Consider the following 23982-nt stretch of genomic DNA (forward strand, 5'->3'; position numbering starts at 1 on the left):
GACTCTTGAGAGTCTTAGACAGCAAGGAGACTGAACTGGCCCATTCTAAAGGAAATCAACCCTGAATATTCATTGGAAGGACTGATGCTGAAGCTCCAATACTTTGGCGACCTGATATGAAGAGCTGACTCATAGGGAAAGACCCTGGTGCTGGGAAAGATTGAGGACAGAAGCAGGGGGTGAGAGAGAATGAGATGGCTGGATGGCATCATCAGTTCAATGGACGCGACTCTGAGCAAACTCTGAGAGATAGAGGACAACGAAGCCTGGCGTGCTATGGTCCATCGGACATTATTGAGTGACTGAACAACATAAAATATATGGTCATTTAAAATATTTTTGTTATAATTACTGTTTATTTCCTGCAATAATATTTTATTAACCAAAATACCCAACTGTCTGAACGTTACAATTTACTTTATGTTTATTATCTTATCAACTCTGTCCTGTGCCTATCAACTGATGGAATATGGATTTCTTCATGAGAGGGGATGCTTTTATTCTGATTTCTGATGGATTAATTAGAGTCTTTGTCTTCTTAATGCGTTGGCAATGATAATCAGGGTGTTTTATAGGGGGAATAAGACTCATAGTGCCAATATAAAGTAAATCTTTCCTAAGATATTAAGCTATGAGAAAAGAAATAATATTGCCACAAAATGAAATTTGGGTAAACTTTCCTAAAAATCTCTTTAACAGATCCCAGGAAAGAGGATTATTGTTATCAAATAATTAACTTGTTGAAGAAATAGGAACGTTTTCTTGGACTTAAAAACATTTATATATGAATCTGATCACCTATAAAATGGATGGGTTTTATGTTCATTAGCTTCTTGACTGTGAAAAAAAATTTATTCAACTTCAGATAGATTATTGAATGGAATATCTTGAAATTCACCTTAGAGGTCCTATTTTATAGATAGTATTCTGGGTGAAATTGTATCCCTCCCCATATTATGTTGAAGTCCTAACCCCTAGTTCTTAACAGTAAAACTTTAGGAATTAGTTGTTGTAAATACAAGTAGTTAGTTTAAGATGAGCTCATATTGGAGTAGGGTGGGCCGCTACTCCACCAGAACTGATGTCTTTATAAGAAGGAAATTTAAACACAGACACGCAGAGAGGAAAGATGGCCTGAAGACATGCAAGAAGCCTGCCATGTGATGAAAACAGGCGAGACGAGCGCAGTGGCCAGTCACGGAGCACCCAGCATTGCCAGCCGTCCCCAGAAGCCAGGAGCGAGGCTGGAGCCAAGTCCCCCTCGGTGCCCGCAGAAGGAACCAGCCCTGCTATCCCTCTGATGCAGAATTCTAGAACTCAAAGCGGGAAAAAATTTTTAAGTGTTCTAAGCCATCCAATTTATGGTAGTTTATTATATCAAACCTAAGAAATTCTCACAGATAGCTGAGAAGTGATTGATAGATAGATAGACAGACAGATGTAGATAATCTTTCAAATTTCTTAAATTTAGGGCTGGTCATAAAATGAGGACCCAAGGAATTATCCAGTGAAGTAATATAGTAGCCCCAAAGTTGTCAGTTAAACCACATAACTGTCATTTTTATAGGTCAAGAATAGTTTAACAGATGCAATTTTATGTGGCTCAATCTAATAAATAGATTTCATAAATGATTCAAGTTTTCTGAAACCCCCTTTCCCCATCAAGAGTAGATCTTAAACTGAATTTGCTAGAATACTTCATTTCCCCTGCATCACTTTTCCTCTATAAATAGATTCTTAGGCTTTGCTCATTTCATTTGGAGAAGGAAGTTCTGTCTTCATGACCTATATAGAATTAAACACTGGAGGCAACTGCTCTTTGAGGTTTTGCCTGCTATTTCTCTCACTTACACATCTCTGGGCAAGGCTGATTCCAGGAGACAATGCTGGGAACTCCATCTAACTCATGGTCAAAGCGCGGGTTTCTCCAGGGATTTCTCTCATTCTGTTTGGCACAACAGTAACCGTGTCTGACGACATCTGCCTCGCAGCGTCGCTCTGCAGTGCCATCTGACACTTGGCTCTCATCCACATTTTCTTCCTGCTTGTCTTCTGAGGAAGATGCTTCCACAACAGAGGTGGAGAAGAATAGACAGGCAGGGCAAATCAGAGCTTTACTTTCCCAGTGAGTGAGAGTCATGAACCTACCAAATGTCTTCACTTAGCTCTTATTCCAATTCATCCAAAGATCTTTGACATAGCAAGTACTGTCTAAATCAACCCTTTGTCCTTGGCGATTCTGAGCATTCACAAGTCATTTCTGAATACTTAGTTTCCTCAATGTTTATATAGCTAGTACCTTTTAAAGTTTCCTCAACTATGAAAATAAAATAACCACACACAAATTTTACTGCCAATTTTTTTAACCATCAAGAAAAGATACAACCAAGTCCAAAAACATCTCTTGTATGACCACTGCTAAAGCATGCTAAATAATTTTCATAAAAGTAGATGTTTAACATGAGTTTGAGCAAGCCCCAGGAGTTGGTGATGGACAGGGACGCCTGGCATGCTACAGTCCACGGGGTTGCAAGCAGTTGGATACAACTGAGCGACTGAACTGAACTGAACTGAGATGTTTAATAGGAAATTCTCTCTCATAAAATTTTAATAATCCTTTAGCTCAAGTACATTTTATGACCATAAGAAATTGATTTAGGAGAAAATTTCAAATCTTACTGAGGAAAAGATCCCTCTGCATTCTGGAATCATTGCCTACACCAAATGGAAAATTCAGAAGAAAGAGCTTATTAGGAACACCTGCCATTTAAACTACTACTTTCTTCAGTTACACTGCTCTTGTTAGTTGAATGGCCTTAAATTCTAACAGATTGTTTCAAAATGTCATTCTGCTTCTATTTGACTGAATACCTTGTGCCATTATTCTCTTATTCATTACATGAGAGTCTAAATTTCCCTGTGCCAGACAATATATCAACAGCCAGTGATATTAAGTTGCCTTTATGAAAAAAACCCCTTGGCTTCAAAGAGGTATTATTTGATTTCAAAAGTTATGTTATGTCTCTTCTCAGCATAAGTTACAGCTGGGTTTTCAAAAGTATATATATTTCACATATTTGTTCACATAAAATTTGACAAAGGAAGAGTTCACTATAAAAGAATATACTGTCTTTTGTGGTTTTAGAAGGGGAAATTACCTAAGGACAGAAAGTATCAGTAAGGCATTATAATGACAAACCCTCTCTGAGGCAACAGGAGTATAAAATGCCGGTATTACGGACTGGTATTCAAATTTTGACCTCTCACCTTAGCACTTGGTACTTACTGGGGATGAGCCTAAGTAACCTTTGTCTCCTCAGCTCATCTACAAGTAAGGGGAAAAAACCAAAAACCAATATGATAACAAAGCCCTTCCTTCTTGTTCAAACATAAACTTTTTCGATGAGCAGATTAAGTCCCAGATACGTTAGCATTTGTCTGGTTGTAGTTCACTGAAGCAAAAGCACCATCTGAAAATCAACTTAGAAGCGGATAAATTCTTTAAGAAATGCATCTATTTGTGTTTCATTTAGGTGTTTTTAAATAGCAAGCTTTTCTAGTATATTAAGTGATTGGAGATTAAAGATATATATGTGGTGTGTGTATATACACACACATATGCGTATATATCTGAAAACATGACAGGTATAAGAAGCAAAGTTTACCTGGAAACTCTAAATCTTTTTCCATTCCCTACTTTTTTCCCCCACAGCCATATCTAATTTGGGATCCAGCTGCTTTCAAAGAATGATAGTTTCCATCAGAAAACAACTCCTCTGGCTGTCCTTTCGCAAACGACCCAAGCGAGTGAGCTGCACACCGCAGTCCTCTGGCCCTTTGTCCTTTGGATCAGGGCTCCTTGCTTCTCCAGGTCACGTATCCCTTAGAGACGCTGTTATATAATGAAATAAACTTACTGTTTTCTTTAACACTTTGAGAGCATAAGGCTTCTGGGTCCCCTTCTGTTTGCATCTGTACACAATGGATGTAGCACCCCTTGAGGGGGAAAAAAGACAAAAAGAAAATGTTATGCTCTCAGTAAGAAATTAAGGGGAAAGCTTGAAAACAAGTATCTCTTGCAGTTACCCTCATAACTGACAAGTGTTTTACGTTCTACTACAGGACTCGACAAACTTGAGAGGACTTTTTCTATGTGATTAAGGGTACTGTGCTCAAGTCTTCCTGTTTGCCCTTTTACTTCTGGTCCATCTCTGTTCAAGTGACCTGCTGCATTCAGTCACGGCTCGTCAGGTAAACACAGATTTTGTAGGACCTCTACCCAATCTCATAGCCTGTGCCCCTTCCTGAAAGCAGGCACCTGGACCACAGCAAAGCTCATGACTTCGGGGGCGTGGGGCTGCTTAAGTCCAGCACCAGGCCATAAAGGTCAGGGAAGTCCCCAGTACTTGGCAAGCGTGCTGGGGACCTTTGAGAATTTACACTACATCACTGGTACCCTGCTGTTCTCCCGAAACCAGTGTTCGCCCTATAGAGACACTGGGTCCTTTGTTTTGGTGAAAACTGTCACCACTCACACATGCACTATCAAACATGATGCCGTGAAATGTCCCGGAGGAAACACCACTGAAACGGTGAAGAGATGCAGAGGGCAAGCAGAGCCGCCTCTCTATGAGGATGTGAAGGCACGCAGGGGATGCTTACCTGTAAAGAGAATGGCAAGAAGAGACTCAATGGCTGTCTATCTCTATGTGATACACGTGTGAAGTTACTCAAAAGAGACCATTAAAAAGCAGGACATTGTCGTCCTGATGCACCCTCTCCAGTCAAGAGAGCAAGAGGACGAGACAGAAACAGAAAGACACCACATGGGCTCAAGTAGACCCTGAGAGCGAGAGCCTCAGAGAAATCTTGAAATAAGACCAGTGGAAGCAAATGTGTCAGACCTTGAAGATTAGGCCAAGGACTAAGGAAGGTGGTCCTAAGGAATGTATCTTATGACACTTTCACTCTGGTGGTTCCAAAATTCTAAGAACAAAGAAATTTACAAATCAAACATATTCCTAGCTACCTTTGCACATTAAATTTTTAACAGAGCCTCCAAGAGTCAGGAATTGGTGATGTAAATGTTAACAGGTAAGAACAATTCCAATACACTTAAAAAATTGGGGGGAAGACACAACACATACACAAAGAAAGAGAGCTGCAATGGAATAAATGAAGGTAAATGTAAAATTCTACTGTATTTTTAACTGCTCTAAATGATATCTGGGTGAAGCAAAAGTACTAACAATTCACTGTGTTTATGGCATATGTAGAAGTAAGAGGTATGACAACACAGCACAAAGAGTAGGGGAAGAAACTGAGAAAGTGCTGCTAAATCCTTATACCACAAGGTAAGTAGTATGATTTTTTTATAGTAGACTCTGATTAATTAAAGATGCATATTATACAACCCAGGGCAATGAATAAAATATTAATTAAAATTTTTATAAAACAAAATAAACATTTTTAAATAAAAAAGTGAATAAGGAAGCTAAAATGGAACCAGAAATGAAGTACTTGGGGGACAAAACAAAAGAAGAGATTAAAACCCAAACTAACAATATGGTATATTTTAGTCCAATAATATAAATATTACATCAAATATAAACTTTATAAGCATATCAATTAAAAAATAAAGATCATCAGTCACATGCTAAAACAGGCTGCATTTAATCTTCAGCCTCCATTTGTAGCCATGCTCCAAACAGATAATTCCATATGGTTTTAGGGAAATTTTGTTTATGCTGAAAATCTGCCACGCTAGGGTACCTTCCACATTTTGGGACATGTGTAAACTCCTTCAGTCAGTGATTTGCTTCTAATGAACAATTTATTACTTCAGGTTCAAATAAAAAAGACCATCATATTACATGAAAAAATCAAGACCAAACTTTACATTGTGTACAGTAAACCCATTTGAAATATAAAGTGTAAAAAGGTTAAAAATAAAATGATAGAAAAGAGGTCCTATGCAAACAATGAACAAAAGAAAGCAGGAGTAGCTCCATTAACATCACATCAACCAGACTTCAGAACAAAGACAAAGATGAACACGACTTAACTGTAATATTAAGAGGGTGATTCCCCCAAATGACACTACAAACGTAAGAGTGTATGCACGTAACAATAGTACTTCAAAATACATGAAGCAAAAAGTGATAAAACTGAGAGGAGAAATAGACAACTACCTGAATACAGGTGGAGACATCACCACACTCTCTCAGCAGTGAATAGAGAAAGCAGAAAAATTATCACCAAAGATAGGGACATGAACAACATTATCAACTAAGCTAAGCTAAATGACTTTGAGACAACACCATGCAAAACAGCAGAATGTACCTTCTTTTTGAAGTTCAAACACTCAGAGCCTCTATTTCCTGACTTAGTATAAAGAGAGTGGTATTGAAGGAAGAATAAGCTTGTAGATAAATAGAATGGAAAAAAGAATCCAGAAATAGTTATACGTATACATGACTAATTGGTTTCTGACAAAGGTAAACAGGCAATTTAGTGGAGAAAGGTAAATAGGCAATTCAGTGGAGAAAGTTACAGTCCTTCCAACAGTAAATAGTGCTGGAACAACTGCATACATATATGCAAAAAACAAAGGCAAAAACAAAAAGCCTTTATCCAAGTGCCACTCTACCAAAAAATTACTCAAAATGGATCATAAGTACAAGTGTAAAAAATATAATTCTAAAAAAGAAAAAAGATTTCTGACCTTTGTTAGGAAATGATTTCTTACATACACAACCAAAACTGTGTGCTAAGTCATTTCAGTTATGTACGCCTCTTTGTGACCCCACGGACTGTAACCCACCAGGCTCCTCTGCTCCTGGGATTCTCCAAGCAGGAATACTGGAGTGGGTTGGCATTCTCTTCTCAAGGAGATCTTCCTGACCCAGGGACTGAACCCATGTCTCATGTCTCCTGCATAGACAGGTAGGTTCCTTACCACTAGCACCACCAGGGGAACTCACAATCAAAAGCACAGTAATTCAAAGAACAAATAAATTGGACTTCATTTACCTTAAGAAAGGTTGCCTTCTGAAAGCCACTGACAGTGAGAAAATTTTTATAATCACATATCTGATAAAGGACTCGTCTCTAGAATTAGAAACTAAGTCCAATGATAAGAAAATAATGCATTTTTAAGGTGGGCCAGAGACTGGAACATATATGTCACCAAAGAAAATACATGAATGGCAAAAAGAACAAAGAAAGATGCTCAACACCATTAGGCATCAGAGAAATGCAAATTAAAACCACAGTGAGATACAACTTCACTCCTCCTGGAACACCTAAGGAAAGAGAGAGCATCATGGCTGGCAAGGAGGCAGAACAACTGGACTCCTACACTGCCGAAGAAATGAGAAAAGATGCAGCCACTTTGGAAAAGAGCTTGGCAGTTTCTTATAAAATTAACAATACCATACGATTTAAAGCTGTGTTCACTCACAAACTTGAACATGAATCTTTATAGCAGCTTATTATTAATCAGGAAACACTGCAAACAACTCCCATATCCCTCAGCTGAGAAATGAGTAGAATACTATCCATAAATAAAAAGAAATGAACTAGAATCAGACAACAACATGGATGGTTATCTAATATAATATCCTAAGTGAAAGAAGCCAGGGTCAAAAGCATATGAACTGCATGACTCCACCTAAAATAAAGGTAAGCGATTTGCAAACACTGAAGGAAATGAAAAATCTAATTTTAATTTTATATAATTGCAAAATTAATATTGAAAATGTATGCAAAATAAACTATAGCCAAAGGATGTTCAAACAACCGCACAATTGCACTCATCTCACATACTAGTAAAGTAATGCTCAAAATTCTCCAAGCCAGGCTTCAGTAATACATGAACCGTGAACTTCCTGATGTTCAAGCTGGTTTTAGAAAAGGCAGAGGAACCAGAGATCAAATTGCCAACATCTGCTGGATCATGGAAAGGCAAGAGAGTTCCAGAAAAACATCTATTTCTGCTTTATTGACTATGCCAAAGCCTTTGACTGTGTGGATCACAATAAACTGTGGAAAATTCTGAAAGAGATGGGAATACCAGACCACCTGACCTGCCTCTTGAGAAATCTGTATGCAGGTCAGGAAGCAACAGTTAGAACTGGACATGGAACAACAGACTGGTTCCAAATAGGAAAAGGAGTACGTCAAGGCTGTATATTGTCACCCTGCTTATTTAACTTCTATTCAGAGTACATCATGGGAAACGCTGGACTGGAAGAAACACAAGCTGGAATCAAGATTGCCGGGAGAAATATCAATAACTTCAGATATGCAGATGACACCACCCTTATGGCAGAAAGTGAAGAGGAACTAAAAACCCTCTTGATGAAAGTGAAAGAGGAGAGCGAAAAAGTTGGCTTAAAGCTCAACATTCAGAAAATGAAGATCATGGTATCAGGTCCCATCACTTCATGAGAAATAGGCGGGGAAACAGCGGAAACAGTGGCTGACTTTATTTTTGGGGGTTCCAAAATCACTGCAGATGGTGACTGCAGCCATGAAATTAAAAGACGCTTACTCCTTGAAAGAAAAGTTATGACCAACCTAGATAGCATATTCAAAAGCAGAGACATTACTTTGCCAACAAAGGTCCATCTAGTCAAGGCTATGGTTTTTCCTGTGGTCATGTATGGATATGAGAGTTGGACTGTGAAGAAGGCTGAGCACCGAAGAATTGATGCTTTTGAAGTGTGGTGTTGGAGAAGACTCTTGAGAGTCCCTTGGACTGCAAGGAGATCCAACCAGTCCATTCTGAAGGAGATCAGCCCTGGGATTTCTTTGGAGGGAATGATGCTAAAGCTGAAACTCTAGTACTCTGGCCACCTCATGCGAAGAGTTGACTCACTGAAAAAGACTCTGATGCTGGGAGGGATTGGGGGCAGGAGGAGAAGGGGATGACAGAGGATGAGATGGCTGGATGGCACCACTGACTCGATGGATGTGAGTCTGAGTGAACTCCGGGAGTTGGTGATGGACAGGGAGGCCTGGCGAGTTGTGGTTCACGGGGTTGCAAAGAGTCAGACACGAATGAGTGGCTGAACTGAAAATTAATATTCAAAAATTTATGCAAAATAAACTATATTAAATAGTATCCATTAAGTTAATCCATTAAATTAAGTATTCCTTAATTTACTTATCACATAACCTATCACTAATTCCAACATATAAATCATTATCATAACAAAAGCTTTCAAAGAAATTTTAACAAAATGTATTGTCTAATCAACCTCAAGATACAAGTATGCTTAGTTCAGTTCAGTCGCTCAGTGGTGTCCGACTCTGCAGCCCCATGAATTGCAGCATGCCAGGCCTCCCTGTCCATCACCACCTCCTGGAGTTCACTCAGACTCACGTCCATCGAGTCCATGATGCAATCCAGCCATCTCATCCTCGGTCGTCCCCTTCTCCTCCTGCCCCCAATCCCTCCCAGCATCAGAGTCTTTTCCAATGAGTCAATTCTTAGCATGAGGTGGCCAAAGTATTGGAGCTTCAGCTTTAGCATCATTCCTTCCAAAGAAATCCCAGGGCTGATCTCCCTCAGAATGGACTGGTTGGATCTCCTTGCAGTCCAAGGGACTCTCAAGAGTCTTCTCCAACACCACACTTCAAAAGCATCAATTCTTCGGCGCTCAGCCTTCTTCACAGTCCAACGCTCACATCCATACATGACCACAGGAAAAACCATAGCCTTGACTAGACAGACCTTAGTTGGCAAAGTAATGTCTCTGCTTTTGAATATACTATCTAGGTTGCTCATAACTTTTCTTCCAAGGAGTAAGCGTCTTTTAATTTCATGGCTGCAGTCACCATCTGCAGTGATTTTGGAGCCCAAAAAAATAAAGTCTGACACTGTTTCCTCTGTTTCCCCATCTATTTCCCATGAAGTGATGGGACCAGATGCCATGATGTTCGTTTTATATCAATAACCTCAGATATGCAGATAACACCACCCTTATGGCAGAAAGTGAAGAGGAACTAAAAAGCTTCTTGATGAAAGTGAAAGTGGAGAGTGAAAAAGTAGGCTTAAAGCTCAACATTCAGAAAACAAGTATGCTAGAAATAACTTAAAATTTAAAAAAAAAATTGTATATGAGAATCCAATAAGAATGTCCAACTTATTTTACTACATAAGTTAACAACAAAATTACAGGACTAATTTTTTCCTAGCTGTACTGAGATAAAGTTGATATATAACATTATGCAAATTTAAGGTGTATAACATAATGATTTGGTATAAATATATATCACAAAATTTTTGCCACAATTAGTTACTATACCCATCACCTCACATAGTTGTAATTTTAGAAATAACTTTTTAAAGGATGGAAAGATTAAAAGAATAGAACAACCTATAAATGAAAATAATACTTCAGTAATTTACTGTGTATTCTTTGCTGAAATTAAACAAGGAATTTAAATCACTTAATGTCTATAAGTGTAATTTTAGAAAGAAACCACACTTTCAGTATGTTCATATAAAAATAAAAATATGTATCTTAACAGCAAATTTTAATATATAATGAATCTTTTGTGAAAGTGTAATATCCAAATTTCAAGATAAATTGTATAAAGAGAGAATTACCATAATATTTTTTGAGATACAAAGGAAGCAAAAATATTACAACAGAGGATTTTATATTCATGGCATTACTCAACTGGAAAAAACCTTTCACTACTCATTTCTATTCATGTATAACACATTCTTTAACAAGAAAGCCAAAGACTATAGAATTATTTCAATTAGAACTTTTTTATGCAAAGATTTTGGTGAAAAAAAGTCAATACTTTTTTGGAGTCTGGGCCTGACTTCTATTTTCAAATTAGTTTTCTTTCAAAATAATTTAGGAACAAAACCACATTTTAGGCCCAGCCTTGTCTGATATGGCAGATAATGTTTTAAAAAGTTAAAAATGTTGATTACTATGTTTCACTCCAGAGAAAGTAGTCAAACCCGTCAGGCATTTGCAAAACCATTTACAACATGTGTATATGGTGACCATGATGCCAGGTATATGCTATTATATATGCATACAATACACAGCATATATATAGCGCATATAGTAGGGCTTTCCAGGCGGCTCCGTGGGTAAAGAGTCCACCTGCAATGCAGGAGACGCAGGTTTGATCGCTGGGTTGGGAAGATCCCCTGGAGAAGGGCATGGCAACCCACTCCAGTTTTCTTTCCTGGAGAATCCCATGGACAGAGGAGCCTGAAGGGCTACAGCCCATAGGGTTGCAAAGACTTCAGACATGACTGAAGTGACTGAGAATGCATGCACGCAATGTACACAGTGTATAGAATACTGGAGTGGGTAGCCTTTCCCTTCTCCAGGGGATGTTACCGACCCAGGGATCGAACTGGGGTCTCCCACATTGCAGTTGAGCCAACAATCTGCCTGCAATGTGGGAGACCTGGGTTCGATCCCTGAGTTGGGAAGATCCCCTGGAGAAGTTATTGGCTCAACTCACACCATATGGTGTGATTGCTCAGTTGTGTGTGTGTATATATATATATATATATATATATACACACACATACATATTTATGTGTGTATATAATGTATAAATGTATAAATGTATACATTTATGCAAAAGTATATAAATATATATATATATATATATAATGCATACACATACACCATTGCCCTTAAAGCTGTTGAAGCACTTGATGTTGGTACCTGGCACCCTGTGCCAAAACTTATGGATATAGAGGAAAAAACAGCAGATATAATATTTATTTTCCTAAAGACATTTTAAGCAGAGTCCCTTCTCTATCTTTTCTTCTTTTAAAAAAACAAGATTGGCTAAAGATTGGTATTATTCTCCCTTCAAAAGAAATCCAAGTGCACTGACCTAACTGTCCACCTACAAGCAGAGACAGATATCCAAATGCTCTCAGAAGGCCAGGCAGAGGTCAAACCTACTTCAGATCAGAAGCAGGAAATCTAATGTCTGGATTCACATCAGTGTTTTAGGGAACTGTGATGACTGTGCAATGTTAAGGCAATTTATAATCACTGGCATTCTCCCATTAAGGGAGGTTATAAATTAGAGACTGGCTTTCTGGGGAAGGACCTAGTGGACATTTGTGACTGGGCTGAGTGATAGAGCTTGGCTTCCCTTAGCACCAAACCTTAAATCTGCTGGAAATGCAAGACAACCTCAGGTATGGAATCTCTTAAATATAGAAGTCCGGAAGGGCTGTTTGCTACTTCATTGTTTGGGCCCAGCTGTGTCTCTGTAATGACATACTTCAGTTCAGTTCAGTTCAGTCACTCAGTCGTGTCCAACTCTTTGTGACCCAATGAACCACAGCACACCAGGCCTCCCTGTCCATCACCACCTCCCAAAGTCCACCCAAACCCATGTCCATTGAGTCGGTGATGTCATCCAACCATCTCATCCTGTCATCCCCTTCTCCTCCTGCCTTCAATCCCTCCCAGCATCAGGGTCTTTTTAAATGAGTCAGCTCTCCGCATCAGGTGGCCAAAGTATTGGAGTTTCAGCTTCAACATCAGTCCTTCCAATGAATACCCAGGACTGGTCTCCTTTAGGATGGACTGGTTGGATCTCCGTGCAGTCCAAGGGACTCTCAAGAGTCTGCTCCAACACCACAGTTCAAAAGCATCAGTTCATCGGCACCCAGCTTTCTTTATAGTCCAGCTCTCTCACATCCATATGGAGAAGGCAATGGCACCCACTCCAGGCCTCTTGCCTGGAAAATCCCATGGACGGAGGAGCCCGGTAGGCTCAGTCCATGGGGTCACTGGGAGTCAGACATGACTGAGCGACTTCACCTTCACTTTTCACTTTCATGCACTGGAGAAGGAAATGGCAACCCACTCCAGTGTTCTTGCCTCGAGAATCCCAGGGACGGGAGAGCCTGGTGGGCTGCCGTCTATGGGGTCGCACAGAGTCAGATACGACTGAAGTGACTTAGCAGCAGCAGCAGCACATCCATACATGACCACTGGAAAAACCATAGCCTTGACTAGACAGACCTTAGTTGGCAAAGTAATGTCTCTGCTTTTGAATATGCTATCTAGGTTGGTCATAACCTTCCTTCCAAGGAGTAAGTGTCTTTTAATTTCATGGCTCAGTCACCATCCGAAGTGATTTTGGAGCCCAGAAAAATAAAGTCTGACACTTTCCACTGTTTCCCCATCTATTTCCCATGAAGTGATGGGACCAGATGCCATGATCTTCATTTTCTGAATGCTGAGTTTTAAGCCAACTTTTTCGCTCTCCTCTTTCACTTTCATCAAGAGGTTCTTTAGTTCTTCTTCACTTTATGCCATAAGGGTGGTGTCATCTGCATATCTGATTATTGATATTTCTCCCAACAATCTTGATTCCAGCTTGTGCTTCCTCCAGTCCAGCATTTCTCATGATGTACTCTGCATATAAGTTAAATAAGCAGGGTGGCAATATACAGCCTTGATGTACTCCTTTTCCTATTTGGAACCAGTCTGTTGTTCCATGTCCAGTGCTAACTGTTGCTTCCTGACCTGCATACAGGTTTCTCAAGAGGCTGGTCAAGTGGTCTGGTATTCCCATCTTCACAGCCATGTTAAACTGTCTTTGCTAAGGATATTAGGCCTCATAAGTTATTCAAAACTTTCACCTATTTTTTCAGTGGAAGGAGTCTTAAAAAGGAACCAAAGAGTCTTGTTATCTTTTTCTGATGTTGAGAGTGCTTGGTTAAAGAATATAGTTGTGTCAAAATATTAATCATTTCTAAACATTTCAATGCATTTCCTATTCTTCTGTTTGTTTTTGAATTTGACTTTAAAATTTTTTATTTCCAAGGTGTGTATGTGCTTGCAAAATAGATCCTCCGAATGTTCATTATGAAACAGTTTAAGAGGGAAGATGTGATTTGTAAGAACTATCAATCAGATGCTAAAAACATCTGTGCAACTCTCTAGAGTGTCGTATTTCTTCCACATGATTGACTTGCTGTCATTTAACAAGCCTATTCTTTTCATTGATTTTTTATTAGATTAATTATTCAAGAAGACTGGTTAGAATCTCAAAATTTGATACTTCTTTGGGGTGAAAGTAGAGTCACATTCAGGAACAGGAGCCTGGAAAATCAAAGTCTCTGAGAGTTCAATGTCAGCGTCTATCTTGATTCCAGTAACAGGTTTTCACTGTTTCCTTCTCTACCTCTGTCAGCTGCAACTCCTCAATATTCTTCACTAATTAAATGTTTCAAGATGCTCCTTGGTCACCAAAGATTAAGAAAAAAAAAAAAAATCTGAACCTTAAACCAGCAAAGGACAGAAGAAAAAAAATGCTGAAATGATTTAATTACTGTTTTGGCATTTTTCGACCTACAACTTGAAGAATGGCTAATCTTTAGAATTTAGAAAGCTGTTATTAGACCTGGAGCTTTTCCAAGTCAATGAAATTTTACAGTCTTAAATCTCAAAAATATCATACTGAGGAATGATATTGAACATCAGGCCTTAAAAAAGTGCTCAAGGCCCAAAGCTTTAGTAAGTCTGGTTTTGGGGCCTGTGCTCAGCTGCCCCCCTTCTCTCTGTCTGTGGCTCACTCCCCCAGGGGGCAGGGCAAGCCCCCATCCCAGCACCGGAGTCACAGCGAGTCCTGCTCTTCAGGGGCTGACACTGACCTTGCAGCTGTCTTCCTGGCAGATTCTCGTTCGTCATTTCACCTGGAGGTTCAGCTTAGTCTATAGCCAGTGTATCTTATATCTATTTCCTGATTTATGCTCACTTCCTCACCACCTACACGCATTGCCAAGCGCTTAACTTTTCAACCCTGAACACCAGCTCAGATCGTTGTTATATTCTCTACTTAGTGTGCCTCCAGTTTTCTCACAACCATGCTCGTCTTGTAAGTTTCTCTCAACAGTTGCCTGATGGAACCTATTTGTGACTTGGTTCTTAGTGCCTGAATCTGTAAGGACTGGCTGAAACATGACCCCTTTTGTTTCAAAAATTTAACAAAACTCCTGTCCTAAGATAAACTAAGAGCTTAAGAAGCTTTGAATTCAAATGCTGAACTTTGGCCATCACAAGGTACATAAAAAACAGTTCCAAATTATCAGGCTGCCTTAAGTATTCATTCTCAATCACAAAGTGACAGAACAGTAAAAATTGTATATATAAAAGGTTTTAATATTTCTCTTAGTCATTTCCTTTGTTTGCTTCAAAATATTTAATGCCTCTGCAGTTGGCCTTTAGAATCAATTATTCAAACTTTTTATGAAGACTTTATTTTTCTTTTCTCTTTGTGTGCATGCAACACACAAAGAATTGAATTTCCAGGCAACCAATCAACACCACAATACATCACAAGGACAACTACAGCTCTTCTTTTTCCGCATCTATCTTTCACTGCCAGTCTCATTTCCTTCTATTCTATATCTTCTGCTGCCGCTGCTGCTACTGCTAAGTCACTTCTATTGTGTCCGACTCTGTGTGACCCCATAGATGGCAGCCCACCAGGCTCCCCTCTCCCTAGGATTCTCCAGGCAAGAACACTGGAGTGAGTTGCCATTTCCTTCTGCAATGCATGAAAGTGAAAAGGGAAAGTGAAGTCGGTCACTCAGCTGTGTCCAACTCTTCGCGACCCCGTGGACTGCAGCCCACCAGGCTCCTCCGTCACCTGGAACAACGTGGGATGTTCCAGGCAAGAGTACTGGAGTAGGGTGCCATTGCCTTCTCCAGTATCTTCTAGCGTAATATATTTGATACACATCCATCTAATCCAACCTCCACACCTTCACTTAAGCCTGCTAACATCAAATGCAACATCTAATATTGCTTTGTATACTATTTATCGTAATTTTTCTGGCTTTACTGAGCTATAATTGACATTATATTGTATAAAGGTAAGATCGTACATGTTGATCTGATACAAGTATTCACATATTGTGAAATGGTTATCACAGTTGTGTTAGTTAACACTTTCATCATACCTCATGTAATTACTTCTGTGATGAGAACATTAAAGACCCACTCTCTTAGCAACTTCCAAGTATATAATCCAGTTTCTGTTAACTATAATCACTATACTGTGCATTAGATCCCCAGGACTTAATTATGGAAGTTTGTACCTTTTGACCAACATCTCCCCATTAACCAAACCTCTGAGCCTCTGAGAACCGCCATTCTGCTCTACTTCTGTGAGTCTGAATTTTTCATATTTCACATTGTAAGTTGTATCACTCTCCTTATTCACTTTCATCAAGAAGCTCTTTAGTTCTTCTTCACTTTCTGCCATAAGGGTGGTGTCATCTGCATATCTGAAGTTATTGATATTTCTCCTGGCCATCTTGATTCCAGTTTGTGCTTCATCCAGCCCAGCATTTCTCATGATGTACTCTGCATATAAATTAAATAAGCAGGGTGACAATACACAGCCTTGATGTACTTTTCCTATTTGGAACCAGTCTGTTGTTCCATGTCCAGTTCTAACTATTGCTTCCTAACCTGCATACAGGTTTCTCAAGAGGCAGGTTACATGGTCTAGAAGAACTAAAGAGCCTCTTGATGAAAGTAAAAGAGGAGAGTGAAAATGGTGGCTTAAAGCTCAACATTCAGAAAACTAAGATCATGGCATCTGGTCCCATCATTTCACGGGAAATAGATGGGGAAACAGTGGAAACAGTGGCTGACTTTATTTTTCTGGGCTCCAAAATCACTGCAAATGGTGATTGCAGCCATAAAGTTAAAAGACACTTACTCCTTGGAAGAAAAGTTATGACCAACCTAGATAGCATATTGAAAAGCAGACACATTACTTTGCCAAAAAGGTCTGTCTAGTCAAGGCTATGGTTTTTCCAGTAGTCATGTATGGATGTGAGAGTTGGACTATAAAGAAAGCTGAGTGCCAAAGAATTGATGCTTTTGAACTGTGGAGTTGGAGAAAACTCTGAGAGTCCCTTGGACTGCAAGGAGATCCAACCAGTCCATCCTAAAGGAGATCAGTCCTGGGTGTTCATTGGAAGGACTGATGTTGAAGCTGAAACTCCAATACTCTGGCCACCTGATGCGGAGAGCTGACTCATTTGAAAAGACCGTGATGCTGGGAAAGATTGAGGGCAGGAGAAGGGGACAACATAGGATGAGATGGTTGGATGGCCTCACTGACACAATGGACATGGGTTTGGGTAGACTCTGGGAGTTGGCAATGGTCAGGGAGGCCTGGCGTGCTGCATTCCATGGGGTTGCAAAGAGTCGGACACAAGTGAGCAACTGAACTGAACTGAACTGAAATTGTATCACACAGTTATTTGTCTTCCTCTGTCTGGCATTTCACTTAACGTAATGCCCTCAAGGTCCATTCACATTGTCACAAATGGCAAGATGTCCTTTCTCACTGTTGAATTACACACACACACCACACCTGCTCATGGTCACTTTAGTGTTTCCATACCTTGGCTATTATGAATAAAAGTGCAATGAACCCTAGGAGTACAGATCTCTCTTTGAGATTCTGGCTTAGTTTCCTTTGGATATATATACCCAGAAGTGGTATGGCTGGATTATATAGTTCTATGTTTAATTTCTTGAGGATCCTCCATATTGTTTTCTATCAGCATAAAATTTCCCTTTCCTCCATATTTTCACCAACAATTATCTCGGTCTTCATGGTGTGAAGACATTCTAACAGGTGTGAGATGGTATTTCATTGTGGCTCTGATTGCATTTGCCCACATGATTAGCAGTGCTGAGCATCATTTCATGCAGCTATTGGCCATCTGTATGTCTCCTTTGCAAAATGTCTATTCAGTTCCTCTGCCGATTTTTTAAATCAGATTATTTTTTTGCCTTTTAATTGCAGTATTTAGTTCATGCACATTTAACATTGTTAGTGATATGGTTGGGTCTAAGTCATTCGTTCTGCTATTTGTTTTTTGTTTCATTTATTCTTTGTTCCTTTTTCACACTTTAATGCTATTCTTTGGACCGAGTAGTTTAGTATTTTCAGTATCTTATTTCATCACCTCTCTTGGCCTTTAAGATATATACCTCACCGCTTTATTTTGTTAACGATTGTTCTCAGGGTTATAGTATGTATCTTTAACTTATCATACTCTGCTCATAGTTCTAAAACACAAGAACCTCAAAACACCAATTCCATGAACCATCTTCCCTTCCTTCCCTAACTTTGACTATGCTTTTTGTGTATTTACTTATGTAATGATTCTGTTTCAAATGAGTAGCTTTTAAAGCGATATTAAGGGAAGAGTGAAAAATTACTTTGTATTCCCTGTACTCTTCTATTTCCACTCTGAATTTCCATCTGGCATTATTTCCCTTCGGCCCAAAGACCTTGCTTCAGCATCGCTTGTAGTCCACGTGCACTGACAGCGGGTGTGCCCAGTGTTCATCTATTCTTAAATGTCTTTATTTTACTCTCATTTTTGAGATATATTAACACTTGGTACAGAATTCTGGAGTAACAGCTTATCTTTCTTCAGAACTTAAGAGGTGTTGTTCCACTATCTTCTGACCTCTGCTTTTTTCTGATGAGATTATTAGCCATAATTTGCATCACTGTTCCCTATATATATATATATATATATCATATTATCTTTGGTTGCTTCTAAATTGTTCCCCTTTTAACTCTGGTTTCTGGCTTTAGACTGTATGTCTACATTTGAATCTTCTGTTCATTTATTATGCTTGCTGCTCAATGAGTTTCTCAAATCTACAAAGTTCTTCACCACATTTGAAAATTTTTTGCCTATTACTTTTTAAACATTTTTCTCCTTCTCAATTCTTTGTCTCCTCTTCCTCTGGGGCATATATTATGTATATAATAGTCTTCTGTATATTTTCCCACAACTTACTGGGATTCTGTTCCTTTTTTACCAATTGTTTTTTTCTCTATCCTTCAAATTAGATTTCTATTGACTGTCTTCAAGTTCACCGACTCTTTCTTCTGCAGCCTTCAATCCACTCATAAATCTATGAATTTTTAATATCATGTGATGCGCTTTTCAATTCTGAAATTTCTGTGAGACTCTTTTCATAGTCTGCATTTCTGTTCTGAGATACTCTGTATGTTTACACATTATGCCCATATTTTGTTCCATGTTCCTGACTGTATGCATCATCATTGTTTTATACTCCTTCTCTGCTTATCCCAACATCTGAGTCATCTCCAGGTCTATTTTTGTTTTTTGTTTATTTTTTAAATGCTCTTCCCCCTTGATTTGGGTCCGATTTCCTACTTAACATCTACTATTTTTTGCTTGTGTAATAGACATTGAAAAATGATACACATTAGGTAGTATGGATTATAGTATATCTTCTTTGAAAGAGAGTTGGCTTCTTTTTAGTGGCAGGTTACACTGTTGAAAAATCTTTCAGATTCTGTCAAGTTTGGCTTTGTTTGTTATTATTACAGAAGAGATCTATTATTTGTATTTTTTTCCTGGTCCATAGTCATTGTCCTTGTTGGAGAAGACTCTTGAGAGTCCCTTGGACTGCCAGGAGATCCAACCAGTCCATTCTGATGGAGATCAACCCTGGGATTTCTTTGGAAAGAATGATGCTAAAGCTGAAACTCCAGTACTTTGGCCACCTCATGCGAAGAGTTGACTCATTGGAAAAGACTTTGATGCTGGGAGGGATTGGGGGCAGGAGAAGAAGGGGACAACCGAGGATGAGATGGCTGGATGGCATCACTGACTCAATGGACATGAGTCTGAGTGAACTCCGGGAGCTGGTGATGGACACGGAGGCCTGGCATGCTGTGATTCATGGGGTCGCAAAGAGTTGGACACAACTGAGCGACTGAACTGAACTGAACTGAAGGGTATGGTCTTTACTCGCAAAGGTAAAGGTTTTCAAAAGTTTTTCAAAGTTTTTGAAATCTCAACCAAGTATCTGACATGGTCAGTGAAGTCTCTTCACCCTGAATTGACCAGAGACCCCATGTCTTCTAAGAAAACATGCCTATCTTCCTTTTGATATCTCTGTTAGCTCTCAATCCATCCACAGAGCACACTGTTCCTGCTTACCCACATAAAGACTCACCACACTGTCCCCAGTTAGGCAGCCAAGATGAATACGGGCACTCATCTTGTGATTTCCTTCTCTCAGGGATCAAATCCCTGTGTTGCCCATTATTTAATGCCTGGAAACAATTGTCTCATGCATTATGTCCAGACAGTTTGTGGAAGTGGTATCTGGTATTTCATCATTTCCAGAGCAGAATTCTTCCTTCAGTCTTAATTTTTATCACCTTATTAAGTTAATATATTATTATTGCAAAGGAGAGAAGTGATATATTTATTCTTTATGCATTTAATAATACTACGTTACAAATGTTAACAAAATTTTGATTGAAAGAGATTAGCAAATGATAAATCTATAAGGGCAGAATTAAGAATTTTCCCTTAGGTATTTCCAGCAGCTTTCTAAATATCAACAGCTTCTGCTATTGCTTCTGAAGAAAATAAAATTTTGAGACATGAGATATAATTTTATTATGTCAAAACACTGTGCCCAAGAATTTTTGCTGTTGAATAGATGATCAAACAGGAATATTTTATGACAAAATAACTAACCCATTTTAGATCACAGGCCTTGAGACTACCACAATTGCTGTTTCTAAAAGATTTATGTGACTGAGAGCTGTACCAGATGGCTGATACAAACAAGGAAGAGATTTCATCTCTCTCAGCTGAGACTGAGTCTTGTCTCTGGCATTTAGCTATGTCTAGCATTTAATATTATGAAAGTGTAAGGATTCAAAATTAGTAATGATCACCTGTTTAACAAGAGGCTTAGCAGAGGCAAGGATGGTAGCTTATTTAGCACACAGATATGTTTGTTTGGCTTGCACAAGGTTTTTTAAAAATGCTGAATATCTTGCCAACATTCAAATACTGAGAGATTTCATTAAAAAAAAATCAGATTTCTAGTTTCTCTTGAATCTGGCAACACTAATTTTTAATCTGGGTCCAGGAGTAGTTTACAGCTAGAAAAGAAACTGTCACTTAGAGACGGCCTGTGGTCCCCTTACCTTCATGCATTTACACCATCTCCCAGCTCCTAGGCATGTACATTTGCTTCCTCCAATCTAATGAACATTCAGGAAAGAGGAACAGTTGGCAATCAAAGCAGATAAATGTCTAAAGGTTACTTTCCAGAGATGCAGGTGGGATTATCAAATCCTAGAACTTATTCCACCTCTCTGCTTTAACCTTCACTTTGGTGGTTAGAAGTTCCTATTATTTTCTGCTTCACTGTATCAAAGACATCATTGATTTAAGAGGCATCATTAAGTTTTGATCTCTAAAATATGAAAAGCTCCTACATTTAACTCTGCTATCCCAAGGACTGAAAGCTGTATCTTGATTGCAGAGATGTGCAAATGTGCAAGCTTATGCATTTAATATCAATTAAAATAGTAACATCATAAATGGATATGATCAATAACATAATTTCTAACTTACAGATCAACTGCAGTTTCTTCAGTTCCCATTCCCAAGGCCATAACCTCTTTTAAATATGTGCCAAGTGTCTAGTCTCACTCCTATTCCTGTGTTCTTCCATTCAGTTAGCAGGACGATCTTTCCAGAACAGGAATGAGGCCATGTATGTCTGCTATGCTCACATCCCCAGAACAGTGAGGATCCAGTCTGCTGAGCACACCATGTGAGACCACACCCTGTCTTGCCTTTCTCTCCTCCGCTCTCAGCGTCTCTTGCTCTTCCTTTTGTTTCTAGCAATACCAAACTCACGGAGTCTTTGAAAATGCTTTCTTTTTTGTTAGAATCACCTCTTTTGAATTTTCTGGTTACTCAGATTTTTGTCATTCTTTAATTCAACACAATCACAACCTCTTATGGGATACATTCTTCGGCATATATGCCACATCCTTTTCATTTTATTCTGGAATCATTTGAAATTATCTTGGTCCACTTCTGCACCTACCTACTATCTGCCTTGTGATTTATTCACATGCATGCATGCCTGTCTAGATCAAAGCTTGCAAATGGACAGTTCATAAGTGGATTCTACCCTGCACAGGCACATTCTGCCTATAAAATGTTTAGACAATTTTTACGATTAGATATCTACATGAAAAATAGGGACATCTCACGTTTTAAGAAAATTCAGTCCCTAGGGGCATTTCCAGAGTAGCATTTCTGGATAATCACGACCAGATGGCATTGACAGAGACAGCCCCATCAAGATCAGACACACTTTCTACAGCACATCATGAAGTCCATCATCCCTCTGGTTTTTTAAATGTCTTTTTACTTGTTTACAATACAGCTCTGGCCTCTATAAACAACTGAGTTTGCAACTTTGGGTATGAACTGTGACCTTGAATTAAGAGAGCATCTTACCGAACTTGGGCTTCCCTAGTGGCTCAGATGGTAAAGAATCTGCCTGCAGTGCAGCAGACCTGGGTTGATCCCTGGGTTGGGAAGGTCCCCCAGAGAAGGGAATGGCAACCATTCTAGTATTCTTGCCAGGGGAATCCCACAGACAGAGGAGCCTGGTGGGCTACAGTCCATGGGGTCGCAAAGAGTCAGGCACGACCGAGCGACTCACACTCTCACTTACTCATCTGTCTCCCTTGGTGCCTAGCACAGAGCCTGGCATATATAGCTGGAGTTCAAGAAGCATTTTATACATTGAGTTGAATAATCTAATACGATAATTATAAAAGTCTAGCAAGAGATGAGGTAGTATTACGATTCACAGCTGATAAAGAAACTGCAGTTTGGAAAGTCAACTCTAGCTCAAAAGGACATAGTTCATAAGAGGCAGTGCTGGGGCCAAACCCAAATCTCTACTCCATGCTCAGGGTTTCCTACAAAGACACAGGTTCTCTGGCTTTCTACCTGCTGAGGTCACAAAGCCTCAATATTTTTTTCAAGTGATAAATTAATCTCCATGGCTTCCATACCCCACCATTACAAAACTTATCACTCATCACTTGTGTAACAGTTCATCATGTGTATGACCTCCCCCACCATGCGACTTGAGGATGAAGGCCCGTGACCAGCCACCACCTTCCAGGGAGCGGACCAGCAATATTGATTTGGAGAACTTAAGGGGACTGAATGAATAAGTCTCAGTTCTCTATTATTTCTGTCACAACAATGTCTGAAATTCTATATGAAAGGAGGGAAAGAAAAAAAGAAAGGAAGAAGGAAGACTGTTGCTACAAAAAAAGAATAAACAGGCAAACATGAGTTCACTTATACCCTGTAAATTGTTTCCCATCTTTCTTAATAGCATTTGTCATGATAAAACCAATAAACTCATATTGTTTCCCATTTGTTTAGGATTTAAAAGTTAATTCACATCATTGTCATCTTTATTTTTTCAGATGCTTGTATTTTTTTCCACCAGGTCACAGCCACCCCTCTGTTCAAGTAGCATGTGTTTCTTTCATTAATGTCAGGTAGTTTGTTCCATTAGTGACATTTCATGACAATTTAAAAGCAAATCTTACAATAAGAAGTGACATATCTGAACAGTGTTGTCTGAGTTGAAGTGACTCTGATAGCAGAGATTGATATTTCTTGTTTGTTTGGGTTCCCCCCTCCAAAAAAAAAATAATAATAACAATAATAATGTCATCTTCCCTCTTCCATATAGGTGATAAAGTTCAGCTGGGAGTAAACTAAGTGTCATTTGCAGCCATGCTAAGGCAGTCAACCCCTAAAGAGTCTTAAGCTCTGTAAACAGTATAAACAAGCCTCTCTCACTCTTCCCAGAAAACAGGAACCACTCTGAGGGCTGGATTGTCTGACAACTGCTGAGCTTGGCACAAGGATCCTCTGATCCCTAGATCTCAGGGGTCACAGTACTGGCCAGGATCCCATGATCCTCTGTGGATCACAGGAATAGTGAATTCAGCTAGCCATATATTTTGCCAACTTTAAACCCAAATATAGAAAGCTTGATCATTTTTCATAGTGCTATTATTTAGCAA

At 39.2% G+C, this 23982-nt stretch overlaps 1 protein-coding gene across 1 annotated transcript in view; it reads right to left on the reverse strand.

Annotated features, from left to right (window-relative positions):
* Positions 1–23982, reverse strand: part of CAMK4 (calcium/calmodulin dependent protein kinase IV) — a 279671-nt gene that overhangs the window by 154837 nt on the left and 100852 nt on the right. Inside the window, exon 2 of the mRNA XM_040239688.1 lies at positions 3918–3996. Coding sequence (XP_040095622.1) covers positions 3918–3996 — 79 coding nt within the window. The remainder of the gene's footprint in view (positions 1–3917; positions 3997–23982) is intronic.

This window comes from Oryx dammah, unplaced genomic scaffold (genome assembly GCF_014754425.2).
Source record: "Oryx dammah isolate SB20612 unplaced genomic scaffold, SCBI_Odam_1.1 HiC_scaffold_5, whole genome shotgun sequence".
Lineage (NCBI taxonomy): Eukaryota > Metazoa > Chordata > Mammalia > Artiodactyla > Bovidae > Oryx > Oryx dammah.